General features: G+C 40.6%; 1 protein-coding gene across 20 annotated transcripts in view; it reads right to left on the bottom strand.

Annotated features, from left to right (window-relative positions):
- The window catches only part of KIF13A (kinesin family member 13A), a 212,761-nt gene that overhangs the window by 114,135 nt on the left and 83,397 nt on the right, over window positions 1-15,229 (bottom strand). For all 20 annotated transcript variants that reach the window (XM_067006712.1, XM_067006714.1, XM_067006713.1 and 17 more), the window contains exon 3: window positions 14,429-14,441. In XM_067006712.1, the coding sequence (XP_066862813.1) occupies window positions 14,429-14,441 (13 nt within the window). The remainder of the gene's footprint in view (window positions 1-14,428; window positions 14,442-15,229) is intronic.

Genomic DNA, 15,229 nt, shown 5'->3' with positions numbered 1-15,229 from the left:
AATATCGGCGAGCCAATGTCCTGTTGGTGGTTACTTTTCAATTTTGTCCATTTGAAAGAGTAAAATTAACATGAAATACATATGCCAAATGTGGTCATGTGTCCCCACATTGTGTTATGAGAACTGAACCAGACTAAAAAGAATTAAAGTCCTACATTTCATGTCACGTTGAAATTTTCCTTTTAACACCAAGTTTCAACATTTTTTGCTTTTTCATCTCTTTCTCCTAATATCAGAGATGTGAAGCGTCACAAAAAAAGTAGAGTTAAGCTTCATTCAACTTGGAGAAGCAGGACTGAAATTGAAAGGAGAGCCTCTGTGATCAGAACTGTCTTCATCACTGCTATTTCCAAAAGCATCTCTGCCAGTGCTAACTCCAGCCTGTATTTGAGCATATCTGCTCCTGGGCATCAAAGAAGGGACACCAGCCAGAACGATCATTCTGATTACTGGTGAGTTCTATTGATGGACACCAACTTCACATTTAAAAAGTTGTCAAGTAACTGCTATCCTTTTACAAGGGGATCAATCATTTCCTTTACAGTTGCCTATATATGCACACCAAATAATGTCAATATTGTCCAACTGTAAAGATGTCAAGCATCTTAAAGACTCAAAGCAAGCTGACAGCATCTGTTGCACATCTACCAGCAATGAGGCATGGGTCCTGATCCCAGGGACCTCAAAGCTATAGGAAACAACTATGTCATGGAAAGTACTGTTCTACATGGCAGCTCAAATTTCTAAGGGCTCATGAAGCAGTGTTTCTTCAAAGAATTAATTTATTTTTGCATGCATTTAATAGGCATTTACTGAGTATGTATTATGAGCTAATTGGGACAGAAATAAGAGCCAACTAGTTATCAGGCTCTCAGATTCTATTTGAGGAAAGTAACCAGGAAAAGGAAAGAGTACAATACGTAGAATAGTTCTCCCTCGATATCCCTGGGCGACTGGTTCTAGGACAGCCATGGATACGAAAATCCAAGGATGCTCAAGTCCCTTACATAAAATGTTGCAGTGTTTGCATACAAGCCGTACACATCTTCCCATATACTGTAAATCATCTCTGGATTACTTACAAAACCTAATGCAATATAAATGCTATGTAAACAGTTGCTGGAGTGTGACAAATTCAAGTTTTGCTTTTTGGAGCTCCTTGGAAATTTTTTTTTTTTTTTTGCCCTGAAAATTTCAGTCTGCAGTTGGCTGAATCTGTGGCTGTGGGACCCGTGGACACAGACAGCTGACTGTACAGGGTTTGGCAGGAATACAAAGATGGAATAATTACACGGCAGGGGGTCGGGGTGGCAAGGATCAGGAAAGGTTTCCAGAGGAGGCAAAGCCTGAGCTGAATTCTGAAAGACAAATTACTGAGAAGACAAGTTGGAAAAGCAGTCCAGGTAAAAGCGGAGCTAGCCAAGCAACAGAGGTAAGGAGCTGGGCGTGATGGGAGTAGTGTGCAAAGGGCAGTGGGGAGGGGAAGAAAGAGAGAAAAACGGGGCACAGGCTGAGGTCAGTGCATGTAAGACTTTACATGCTTTGTTATTAAGAAGGCTGGACTTTAGCTTGTTGGCAAATGACAGGATCACATTCTCACTTTGGAATGATCACAGTGGCAGCGACACAGAAGATGGACTGAACTGGTGTAAAACAGGAGGAAAAGAGTCCAGTAAGCAAATCATTATGATGAAGGTGAAAGCTTCTAATACCCAGGCTCAGCGGGGACAGAGAGGAGCTGTAGTGAATATAGGCACTCTTTTCTTTGGTCCAGAGGCCCATTCCTCATTTATTCTAGAAATAGCACCTTTTCTTTGCAGAATTATACTAACCTGCACTCCAGCCATTTGGTTCCGATGGGTCGTTGCTATATTTTTATATGGCATATAAATTCACACATTATATATGTGATTTCTTGGGGGTGGGGGAGGGGAAGGCAGGGAAGACACACATAGGCGCTCAGGCTGGACCACTCACAGTCCCATGATCCCTTGACCACAGTTAACTGGTCTCAAGTGGGTGCCTGATGGGATTTCTGGATTTGGGACTAAGAAAGTCAAACCAGTCTTTCTTTAATGACTGTAAAATCTTAATGCTGTAAAATCTGGGACATGTCAAGGCCATGTTTCTAACCAGGTGGACCAGAAAAGCAGACAGAGCTGGTCTGCAGTGAGAGAGAAAGAAACAAAGGGGACACACATGGGGACAGAGAAGGAGATGGGGAGGCAGGAAGTACTTGTAGTTGAACGCCAGCCACTTCCTGTCCTTGAGTTCTTTGATACTTCCGAGAGTCCTTCTAACACATTTATCTTATGGCTCACTTAGTTTGAGTTCCCGTCACTTTTAGCTGAAAGACCCCCAACTACTGCAGGAAGAAATATACAAATACGAGAGCTGTTAAGGGAAGAAATAAACGAGGCTTGATCATCCATCGAATGGATTGAAAGTTATGAATATAAACAGTCCCATGGAAAAAGGCACCCCCGAAAAAGTACTCTGAAAACCATCCAGAGTTTCAAAAACTTGAAAATAGGAACTATTTCTCCCAAATCCCATACCAATATTTTGACAGAGCATAGAGCTTCCATTCAGCACTAACTCAATTCCAACTCTTTCAAATACTCCATTCCTTCCAAGTTTAATCCTTTATTATTCAGCTTTAATATCTGAATAATGTTGCTCATTAAGAAGGAAAAAAATTAAACCCAGATGGAATTTGAGTCACCTTGATATCACCTACCACGAGCAATCTCTGGGTCTGGTTCAGAACCTCCAGACCAAGGCCTCACCTCATGTGCCTACCACCCTCTGCTGGACCAGGCCTGGTGGTCCAGCACATAGAGGAGGCTGTGCTGACTCCAAGGCCCCAGGTCACAGAAGCACCTGAGGTGGTCCAGGGGTTGCAAACATTTATTGTGCAGTCAGATCAAGCTGTAAAGGGTGACAGGGTTCACTGCTGGGGATGACCTGTACTCTACCAAAATTTGCACTTCCCAAGACATCTGTGATGTTATGAGAAATATATGTTTGGTCCCTGACACAGAGCACCTAAAGCTCTTGGACTTTTGTGAGTGATAGGAAGTCTTTTATTCCTGACACTGAGCTCCATTTAGGAGCTCTATCACCTTGGAAGCTCCCAGGTGATAGAAGCCTCTTTTGTTCTAAATAAGGCAACTTATTGCAGAACTGTAGATAACTTCAGGATGGGGGCCGGCTGCCAGAAAGACAAGCCTTGACTAGAAACCTAGAACTTTCAGCCCCACTCCCACCATCTCTAGGAATGGGAGAGGGCTTGGAGACTGAGTTAATAATCGATCGTGTCTCCCTAAAATTCCCTCAGTGAATTTACAATAGCCAGGACATGGAAGCAACCTAAGTGTCCATCCACAGATGAATGGATAAAGAAGATGTGGCACATATATACAATGGAATATTACTCAGCCATAAAAAGAAACGAAATTGAGTTATTGTAGGGAGGTGGATGGACCTAGAGTCTGTCGTACAGAGTGAAGCAAGTCAGAAAAAGAAAAACAAATACCGTATGCTAACACATATATATGGAATCTAAAAAAAAAAAAAGGTTCTAATGAACATAAGGGCAGGACAGGAATAAAGACAGAGATGTAGAGAATGGACTTGAGGACACAGGGCCGGGGAAGGGTAAGCTGGGATGAAGTGAGAGAGTGGCATGGACATATATACACTACCAAATGTAAAATAGGTAGCTAGTGGGAAGCTGCCGCATAGCACAGGGAGATCAGCTCAGTGCTTTGAGACCACCACCACCACCACCACCGAGAGGGGTGGGATAGGGAGGGTGGGAGGGAGACAAGAGGGAGGGGATATGGGGATATACATATGCATATAGATGACTCACTTTGTTATACAGCAGAAACTTAGATAACATTGTAAAGCAATTATGCTCTAATAAAGATGTTAAAAAAAAAAAAATCCCCTCAGTGAGAAGGTTCAGAGAGCTTCCGGGTTGGTGACATCCATGTGCCAGGAGGGTGACGTGACTCCACAAGGGCGGGAGCTCCTGTGTCCGGGACACTTCCGGACTTCTCCATACATACCTCTTCCTCTGACTGCTCACCTGTACCCTTTATCATAAACCGGTAAACCTAAGTAAGTGTTTTCCTGAGATTTGTAAGCCATTCTAGCCAACTAGCAAACCTGAGGGGGTGGGGGGTCTTGGAAAGTCCTGATCTGTAGCAAAGTCAGAAGCATTTAACCTGGAAACCCACTACTTGCTATTAGTGTCTGAGGGAGCACAGTCTTGTGGGACTGAGCCCTTTATCTATGGGGTCTGTGCCAGCTCTGGGGAGTTACTGTCAGAACTGAAGTGACTTGTAGGCTACCCAGTTGGTATCCAAAGAGAATTGTTTGGCTTGGAAAACCCATACATATGGGGTCAGATGTGTTAGGAACAGAGAAAGTTTTCCTCTACCATCAATTACTTTGTTTCTGTTCCTGGCATACATCTTGATTCCTATACCATACTTCTGCCTTTTGAAACCTTCCCCATACTTGAAGGCCCTCCTCAAGATCCACTTTTAACTAGGAAGCTTTTCTTCCTCCGGAGTCACAACATATTGGAACAATGAATGCTGATGTTTATCATAATCTATTTTCCACTACTCACAGTGCTGTATATGTTTAATCTTCCTCACCGCACTGAATTCCAGAGAGCAGGAACCACTAGTTGAATCACCTCTTGATCCCCACAATACTTCCTGCAAATGTTCTCAATTAATAATTGTTGAATTAATGACCTTTGAATGAATAAAGTAAAAATGCTTCCTAGGGAAAACGCACAGCAGGAAGGCTGTGTTGCCATTCAATTCGTGCAGCTGCAACACTCACGGACTCAGATATAAAGGCAGAAATGTAAGGGGTGACAGCAGAGCGGCTGTATTTAACAGGGTAAAAGAAATAAACAAAAGCCTCAGGACGGATGCCGAAAAGACATTCCGTACTTAGTCATGTGTTTGGCCTGAAACAGTGCTGTCTGACAGAAATATGATCCAAGCTACATATGTCATTTAAATTGTGTCTATAGGCACATTAAAAAGTAAAGAGATAAAGCAATTTTAATAATATTTTAATGTACCCTAATACACCTAAAAATTTATCTTTTTTTTTTCTCATACTAATTCTTTGATGTCTGGTGTGTATTTTACACTTACAAAAACCTCAATTTTGACCCGCCACCTAGCACACGCTCGAAAGCCACACGTGGCTAAGAGGCTGCTGCATTGGACAGCACAGGTCTAGGAACTCATGTCGTTTGAGGCCAACACTCGGTTTTCAGAAATGCACAAAGTGAACGAGGAAAATGATGGTGGTCACACACTGTAAAACAAGTCTGAATGAAACTGCACTTCCGATGGCACAGGCTGTACAGAGTAAGACTTCCCCCTACTCTTTTCTGAGTAGTTTTTGCAAAGGCAGGTTTTTGGTATGGCAGCATGACTCTTTAAGGGAAACTGCCTTCAAAAAGTAACAGTTTTATTCTGTTATGATGTCATCTTCTCCTGCTCACAATTTTGCCAACAAATTTATGTAACTAGAAGAGGGATTAAACACCCTGAGGCTCGGCAGTTCCTAACAATGCTTGTAAATAAAATAAAAAACGTTTAAAGCGAGTTTAACTAACAAGATCAAGCTGTTCAGACGACTCTTACCCTAACTTATGGAGATACTGGAACGATGATCATGACTCTAAAGATGAGCAAACCGAGGAAAAAAGAATATGATCCTTATCGAAGTGATCTTGCAGATATTTACATTTCCCCCAAACTCTTCCTTCTTACTCTTTCCCATCTCCTTTACTGCATAAAACCCAACAAATGGAAAACACACTTTACAACCATGTACAGATAGTAGCAGCAATCAGAAGGCCTAGAATGGGGGCCCAAAAGCTCTCTCACTGGATGGTCTTGGCTGATTCATTCCTTAAGCGTCAGTCTCCTTGGTCTTAAAGAAGAGGGTCTGAACAGTCTGAGTTCGGAAATTTCTTCCAGCTCCGAAGTGCTCACTTGGCACATGGAAGGTGCTCAGTAAACACCGAGGGATGAAGAAGAAAACAGCAAAAGGAGGAAGAATTCATTTGTTTTTCTCTGCATGTATTTCAGCGTGGCTCTGGGGGAAAGTAAGACACTTGGGCCGGAAATGACAAAAGCAGGAGGAGTGAAGGGTCCTAGAACACGCCTGAGATTCTAGGGCCATCGGGGAGATCCAGAAGTGGGCTTCTGAAGGCAAAGCTACTGTGACTGGGACATTTTCCTGTTTTCTATCAATAAAGCATGCATAACACATAATTAGATAGAGATCTTACATATGTGTCTTCTCCCTCTGCACCACCTCTCTGCCAAAATCCAACGCTTGTGAGAAGGTGGCTAACCAAACAAGCAATGTCCCGTCTTTACCTCCATCTGCAAAATACCCCTAAGACCAAAGCCTTAGACTCAAAGCTACACTCAGACCAATAAGGAAAAACACACCTATTCCAACCCTGAAAATTATGAGGCAAAGGCTCTGTTTTATTTATTTATTTATTTATTTTTGGCTGCACTGGGTCTTCGTTGCTGCGTGCAGGCTTTCTCTAGTTGCGGCGAGCGGGGGCTACTCTTCGTTGCGGTGCGCGAGCTTCTTACTGCGGTGGCTTCTCTTGTTGCAGAGCACAGGCTCTAGGTGTGCAGGCTTCACCAGTTGCAGCACATGGACTCAGTAGCTGTGGCTCAAGGGCTCTAGAGCGCAGGCTCAGTAGTTGTGGCGCATGGGCTTAGCTGCTCCGTGGCATGTGGGATCTTCCCAGACCGGGCTCGAACCAGTGTCCCCTGCACTGGCAGGTGGATTCTTAACCACTGCAGCACGAGGGAAGTCCCAAGGCTCTTTGTTTTAAACTAACGAGGAGGCATAAAGCAGGTGTCTCCGTGTTTGTCTAAAGCTTATTTTTCTTTTTAATGGAAGTAGAACACACTCCAACAAACACTGCATAATATGCTCCTGGTTAAAGGATTAATAGGTATGCACTCAGCCCATGCTAAAATAAATGTTTCTCCGCTCTGGAGTACAAATTTACAAAATGTAACACCAAAGAGAAAAATCCAAATGTATAGTACAAGACAATTTATACCAGGATAAGTTTGTGTAAATTTTCCTTTCTATTCTAATATGCTACATAACCATGCAATACAAAAAAAGTTTAATCTCACTTTTAAATGTCAACCAGAAGAATATTTTTTTCCTTGTCCTAATACAACACTAGAAAAAATAACTTTTAAGAAAAAAGGAAAACAATTTGGTGAGTGTAAGTATGTGCCCTCAATGCCATCACGAGCAGCAGTACCACATGAGTACCTGCTTTCTCTTCTGAGTTTTCATTGGTTCTTCCCCATCTTTCCATTCCCTAGAGCAGGATGGGTCCCAGGGTGTTAGCCTCTATTCTCAGGTCTTCTATTCCATTTAATCCTTTCTTCCTTGACAACATAATCAATACCTCTTCCTTTATCTCCTATCGCCTTCCCACAAGAATTTACCTGACCTTTCTAGGGCAGACTACAAACCTTGTACAACCTGCTAGGTATCTCTATGAGATGCTTTACCATCATTTCCAATTCAACCCACTCTAAACCTGAACTCTGACTCCTCTTGTTGTATTGTCTTCTCCCACATGCTATATGCACCCAAGTTCTGGATACTTTACTTTAGTTCTGCAATGTTTTGATATTCTTCCCTTCCTCTTCTCCAGTCTCATGGCACCGTGCCAGTGCAGGCCCTCATTACCTCTTTCCTGGCACATTTTATTGAATACCATCCCAAGCCCACCCACTGACCAAACCCAATTTATTTTATGCTCTGCTTTCAGATTAACCTTCTGAAAGGGAGCCTGAACTACACCATTGCCTTGTTCAAAATAGGCAACAGAGACACTGAAGGTATCAAGGTTCAACCCTGGCGTCAACGTCTTCCACAGCTGGATTTGGTTTCAACCTCCTTCTTTTTTTCTTTTTTTTTTGGCCACACCACATGGCTTGCTGGATCTTAGTTCCCCGACCAGGGATCGAACCTGGGCCCTTGGCAGTGAAGTGCAGAGTCCTAACCACTGGACCACCAGGGAATTTCCTCAACCTCCTTCTGGATGTGTCACCCAGGACACCCCTTCATGTACCAGTAGTCCATCTCTATGCTATGTCATTCTCTGAACACAGTTGATATTTTCTCCATCTCTCGGCACATCTGTCTACAATCCAATGACCAAATGTATGTGGGATGTTAATAAAAAGGTCTTGTGCATTTTTCACTAAGTATGTCCATAAGTATTTAACGTTCTTGAAGCTACTGTAATTTATTGGGTTGTTTTAAATTTTTATTTTCTAATTGTTCATGCTAGTGTAAAGAAGTACAATTTGTATTTTCACCTTTTTCTTGCTACGTTGCCACTTGTTAAGGTCTAGAAGTTTATTTAGAGATTTCTTAATTTTTTTCAAATATATGACCTTATTATCTACAAATAAAGATGCTTTTGCTTTCTTCTTCCCAATCTGAATTTCTTTTTTTTTTTAACATCTTTATTGGTGAATTTCTTTTATTTTTTTTCTTGCCTAATTACACTGGCTAAGAACTCCAGTCAGTGTTGAATAGAGGTAGCTAGAGCAATATCCTCGTCTTATTCCCCATCTTGGATGGAAAGTTAAATACGATGACAGCTGAAGATGTGTAATGGATGCCCTTTACCATTTTAAGGAGATTTCTGTCTACTACTAGCTTGCTGCAAGTTTATATCATAAATAAGTGTTGAACTTTGTCAAATGCTTTTTTCTGCATCTACTGAGATGATCACATGGCTTTTCTTTTTTCTTCTGTATGAATTACATTTATTGTTTCATAATAATTTTTTAAAGGAGTTTAGGTTTACAGAAAAACTGAGCAGCTAGTGCAAAGAGTTTCCATATACTCCCTCTTCTTGAACACCCCTTGGCAGTTTCCCATTACTAATAACTTGCATTAGTGTGTTATATTTGTTATAAATAGATAAACCAATATTGATACATTATTAATAACTAAACTCCATACATTAAGGTTCACTCTTTTGAGCTGTACAGTCCTGAGTTTTGATAAATGCATAATGTCATAATCCACCCTTAAAGTATCATACAGAATAGTTTCACTGCCCTAAAAATCCTGTAATTCACCTATTTATTCATCTCTCCTCTCCTCTCACTCCTCCTGGCAACTACTCATTTCCTCCCTTCCTCTCTGAAGGCATCCAAGTTGGCATTGAATTTTAATTTGGATTTAAAGTGGATCTGGCAGGGACTCCTCAGGTGGTCCAGTTGTAAAGAGTCTGCCTTCCAATTCAGGGGAGGCAGGTTTGATCCCTGGTTGGGGGACTAAGATCCCACATGCCGCAGGGCAACCAAGCCCGTGTGCTACAAACTACAGAGCCCACATGCCCTGGAGCCCACACGCCACAACTAGAGAGAAACCCAAGCAGACCACACACTGTAACGAGAAAGTTCCTGCATGCCTCAACAAAGATCCCATGTGCCAAAACCAAGACTCGACACAGCCAAAAAAAATAAAATAAAATAAAAAATAAAGTGGATGGACCTGGCATATTGTAAGTGCTGAATTAAAGATAGCTATTATTAATTGTAACAATGAAAATAGCATTCTAAGAGTACAGTTCCAGGGATGGATATAAAGAATGTGAGATTTTTTCCTTCATAACAGTTGGGTAGGAATAGTGAGAACTCAACCAAATATTCAAAATGACAGCCCCTCCTTTCTCCTAATCAGCACTTCTACCTTAGAATATTTTTTAGTAAAATGTACAAAATCCTTACACGTAATAGAAACAGTAAATATTGCAGTTAGGTGATGATTATTTACCATCATCATATAATCAGACATAATTTCAATAACTGCCCACACAGAGAATAATGAAAAGATATTCCTTAGGAAAACACATATTAATGACAAGAGAATCCAAGTTGGTGGCGAGATTTGTAAGGTCCAGTGGGCACTTTCCCTTTGGGGTCAGGCCTGAGAGAAGAATCAGGATCATGACCACAGTTTGCTTATCCATCCCCTTACTGAAGGACATCTTGGATGCTTCCAGTTTTTGGCAATTTTGAATGAAGCTGCTGTAAACACTCATGTGCAGGTTTCTGTATAGACAGAAATTTTCAACTCATTTGAGTAAATATCTAGAAGCATGACTGCTTGGTTGTATGATAAGAATATGTTCAGCATTACATGAAACTTCCACGTTGTCTTTCTACATCACTTTCCATTCTCACCAGCAACAGAGAGTTCCACATCCTCACAAGCTTTGGTCTTGACAGATTTTTGGATTTTAGCCATTCTAATAGGTGTGTAGTGGTATCTCAGTGTTGTTTTAATGTGTAATTTCCTTATGACATAGGATGTTGAGCATTCTTTCATGTGTGTGTTTGCCATTTGTGTATCTTCTTCGATGAAGGGTCTTTTCTGGTCTTTTGCCCATTTTTTTCCATTGGGTAGTTCACTTTCTTACTGTTGAGTTTTAAGAGTTCTTGGTATATTTTGGATAATTGTCCTTTATCAGATTAGTTTTACAAATATTTTCTCCTAGTCTGTAGCTTCCTTTTTATTCTATAAACAGTGTCTTTGCAGAGCTGAAGTTCTTACTTTTAATGAAATCCCATTAATCAATTTTATTTTTATGGATAGGCTTTCAATGTTGTATCTAAAAACTGATCACCAACCCCACGTTTTCCAAGATTTCCCTTATGTTATTTTCTAGAAGTTCTATGGTTTTGCATTTTATATTTAGATCTATGATCCATTTTGAGTTAATTTTTGTGAAGGGTATAAGGTCTAAGTTCATTTCTGTGCATGTGGATGTCCAGTTGTTCCAGCACCATTTGTCTCCTCTGTACTTCATTTTGATATTTTCTGCTAACCTATATTCTAATTATTTAACTCTCTCTTCAGCTGGATCTATTCTGCTGCTAAACCCTAAGTTCTTAATTTTGGTTTGGGGTTTGTCAGGGTAAGAATTCCTGTTGGGTAATTTTCCAAATTTGTTTTATCACTTTATATAATTTCCAGTCCTCTCTAACATTTTAAAATCTTGTCTCTTATCTCTTTGAATATAATAAGCATAGTTAGTTTAAAGTTCATGCCTAACAATTTGAATATCTGAAGAATCTGTGATTCTACTTCTTTATGTTAGTTTTTTTAAAAATCTTTATTGGAGTATAATTGCTTTACAATGTTGTGTTAGTTTCTGCTGTACAACAAAGTGAATCAGCTGTATGCATACATGTATCTCCATATTCCCTCCCTCTTGTGGTCTCCCTCCCACCCTCCCTATCCCACCCCTTTAGGTCAGCACAAAGCATCAAGTTGATCTCCCTGTGCTATGCAGCAGCTTCCCACTAGCTATCTATTTTACATTTGGTAGTGTATATACGTCAATGCTACTCTCTCACTGAGTCCCAGCTTCCCTTTCCCCTCCGTGTCCTCAAGTCCATTCTCTGTGTCTGCATCTTTATTTCTGCCCTGGCACTAGGTCCATCAGTACCATTTTTTTAGATTCCATATATATATATATTAGCATAGTTCTTGTTCACGTTGCCTTATCTTGCAATGCACCTCTATCTTTGATTGGATGCTGCACATTGTATTTTTTAAATGCCTTGTAGAATCATTAGAGACAGGATTACATTTGCTTTCCTGCCAGGTGAGATGGGGACCTGCATTCTAGGATCACTTTGATCCATTTTTAGTGCTCGAGACTTCCTGGATCACACAAAGAAACTTGCAATCACACAACAATCCATGTGAGGACTGGTTTACTTCTGTTTCACCCTTACACCCCACTCAAGGCTGGGTTGCAAACCATGTTGCCAACCAAAACCATAAGAAGTTTGCCAAGGATTCCACCTCTGGAAGACCCTGAATTCCAACACTTTTCCCCCCTAGGTCCCCTAGACCCTACAAGACTGTCAGAAACACAGCTCTGCCTTTAAGCTACTTTTGTCTGAATGGCAAACACCCAAATACCAGATTCACCTCTCTACATTTCCACCTCCTCTTAGATCTTGGTCTGGTAATTGTCCATTAACTTGGTATTTTTCCAGTGCCTACAAGTATAGGTTTTTAATATTTTGTCCAGTCTTAGCTGCCAGTTCTGCAGAAGTCAGAACAGGACTCTTCATGCTATGAGTTCCACAAATATTTTCCTCTTGTGGCCTTTAACACAACTGATTTTATATTGTGCATATGTTCCCTACCCCAACCGTTTTAGAATGCTAGGATCAGGTCTGATTCATGCAGCACTTGGCCCCTACCCAGAATATTTGTTAAATCGAAACAACCTGTCTTCTTTGATGCTTTTGCTAATTATTCATGTTCAAAATCTCACTGTCTTAAATTAGTAAAATTTCATGCTTATATAATCATAATTAAAAATATCTTTCCATTTCCCATTTGCTTTCAATATTTACAGTTTCTGCAAGAAAAGACCTTATCTATTTTAGTGACTTTTTAAAAAATTTGACTCTATTATGTCATTTATTTTATTTCAAATGATCTTTATACTTTCCAGATGTGTCTCATGGCATGCACATACGTATTTAAATGTGGTGATTTAACATTCATTTTATTTTGATAATTTCATGACACTTCTTAGGAACTATCAGTAGGATACCTAGTGAAACCACCATACTATAGATACTGGATAGAAAATAACCAGAACATTTTCTGTGTATAAAGCAATTAGCGATTTTTAAGAAAATGTGTTTTTGTGCCTCTTTTTCCTTTCACTGTTTCTCCTACATTAAGTAACCACATGTGGAATTGCTCAGGATTTCATTGCCTTTTTCTGTAGGGAAAGATGAAATATATCACAAGGTTGACTGTCTGTTCTGAAACCTCTAGGAACCAACAGCAAGGGAAGGAAGAGCTACTTAAGGGGAGCTCCCATCTTTCTGAGTAGCAGAGACATTTTTGGTTGCAAATTTTAGGGATATATCCACATCAACAATTGCTCAGGGAGAACCTTCCAATCCCCCAGATTTGGCCAGGATGCCAGTGCTTATACTTCTAAACATCATATATTTCCTCTTTCTTAAAAGATTTCGGGGCTTCCCTGGTGGCGCAGTGGTTGAGAATCCGCCTGCCGATGCAGGGGACGCGGGTTCGTGCCCCGGTCCGGGAAGATCCCACATGCCGCGGAGCAGCTGGGCCCGTGAGCCATGGCCGCTGAGCCTGCGCGTCCGGAGCCTGTGCTCCGCAACGGGAGAGACCACAGCAGTGAGAGGCCCGCGTACCACAAAAAAAAAAAAAAAAAAAAAAAAAGATTTCGCATTATTTGTTCAATGTATGCCTTCCTTCTTGGAGCCGGAACTCTTCGTCCCAAGGACCATTCCTATACTGCCTTCAATAAACATAAAGGCTAACATTTAGCAATTTAGTCGCTTTTAATACTTCAAAAGCTAAGTTAGATTTTCCTTCATAATCCCAGAGGTAAGGAAACCTAATCTATTCCGGATTTCTTCCCCTCACTCAACATGCCTTAGATTCTGACCAGATAATGTGTGTGGGTGTAGCCTGACTTGATCCCATCTCAAAAAACAAAGCTATAACCAGCATCACTGGTCAGGGGCTTGTTGCATTTTTCCTTCCTTTTGGCACTAAGTGTCCCTTGGATACCCAATAAAATACTCACCAGTAATAAAATCAGCCTTCAATTATTTAGGAGTTGGTCATTCAGATGCCCTGCTTCTCATTTTCTTCTTTTCCTACCTACTCTCTAACATTTGGCACACATGCCATCAAAGGCTGGCCAGAACAAGGGAGCTAGCTCTAATTAGTGGACTTTGTGATTGGCTAGAAACTCCAAAAAAAGCACATAAAGTTGGTAGATGGTTGAAACCCTAAAAGTATGGAGAATTTTTCTGATGTTATCAATTATTCTTAGTAGGATCCAGAAAAGATAGTTTGTCCAGTCAATAACCATAGTTACTAACCTATCATTATGTTACCATTTTTGTTTTTCCATTTTCTAGGTAGTGATATTATCTAGTTCTCCGCTTACCCTATCTGTGAATTAGGACATTTTATTTCATCTCTCTGAGCCTCATTTCATCATCAATAAAACAGAAACAGTAACCAAACAGGTTTGTTCTGACCCAAGCATTAATTCCAAGAATGAAATAATGTATGAAAGTGCTTTGTAAATGTAGAGGACCATTAGCATTTTATATCATTACCAACATTAATTGTTTGCTCATGGTTTAAGTTTTACATTAGAATGCCAATTTGTCTTCTCAAAAGCAGAGGTGCTTCACATGGGTTATTGTGATGGATAAAATTCAGGATTTTGGCACACGTGGCCAGCATGCATGCCAAATTCCATATCAGTGCTTACCTTGGGAGGTTTCCTGAATGATGGAAACAAAACATTCAGCAGCAGACGTAGAGAGGGTTGTCAACACAGCAGGCACACGTCAGAAGGAAGCAATGAAAGAGAAAAAAAAACAAGGGAAACTCAGCATCTTGATTACATGATCTGAAAGATATTCAACTTCTCAAAGACAGGAGCCATATTCACTTCACTGCCTGAGGTGATAAACTTTTATATTTGTTCAAAACTATAGTGCGAGGGCTTCCCTGGAGGCGCAGTGGTTGAGAGTCCACCTGCTGATGCAAGGGACGCGGGTTCGTGCCCCGGTCCGGGAGGATCCCTCATGCCGCGGAGCGGCTGGGCCCGTGAGCCATGGCCGCTGAGCCTGCGCGTCCGGAGCCTGTGCTCCGCAAGGGGAGAAGCCACAGCAGTGAGAGGCCCGCGTACCGCAAAAAAAAAAAAAAAAAAAAAAAAAAAAAAAAAAAAAATATATATATATATATATATATATATATATATAGCGCGGGCGTCAGTTTCTTTCATGGTTTAATAGAATGTATCCAGTCATTCAGAGGTATTTTTAATGATTCTAAAAAAGCCAACAGAAAGAGCATCAGAATAAAGAAAGATGTTGCAGTCATACTGCATGCAGTCAAATACTTTAAAATCAATTTTCACATTTAAATTTTTCTTAAATTCACCTTAATATACATGTATATTTCCTTTGAAAAATACTCTAATCAATATGGGATTTTTTCCCCAATTAAAAACCATGGTTTAGACGACAATTTTCACATATTTCAACTCTGAATAGAAATTTAAAAG

This window comes from Kogia breviceps, chromosome 10 (genome assembly GCF_026419965.1).
Source record: "Kogia breviceps isolate mKogBre1 chromosome 10, mKogBre1 haplotype 1, whole genome shotgun sequence".
NCBI lineage: Eukaryota > Metazoa > Chordata > Mammalia > Artiodactyla > Physeteridae > Kogia > Kogia breviceps.
Note: the sequence above shows the minus strand (reverse complement) of the source record. Positions and strands in the feature narration are given on the sequence as shown.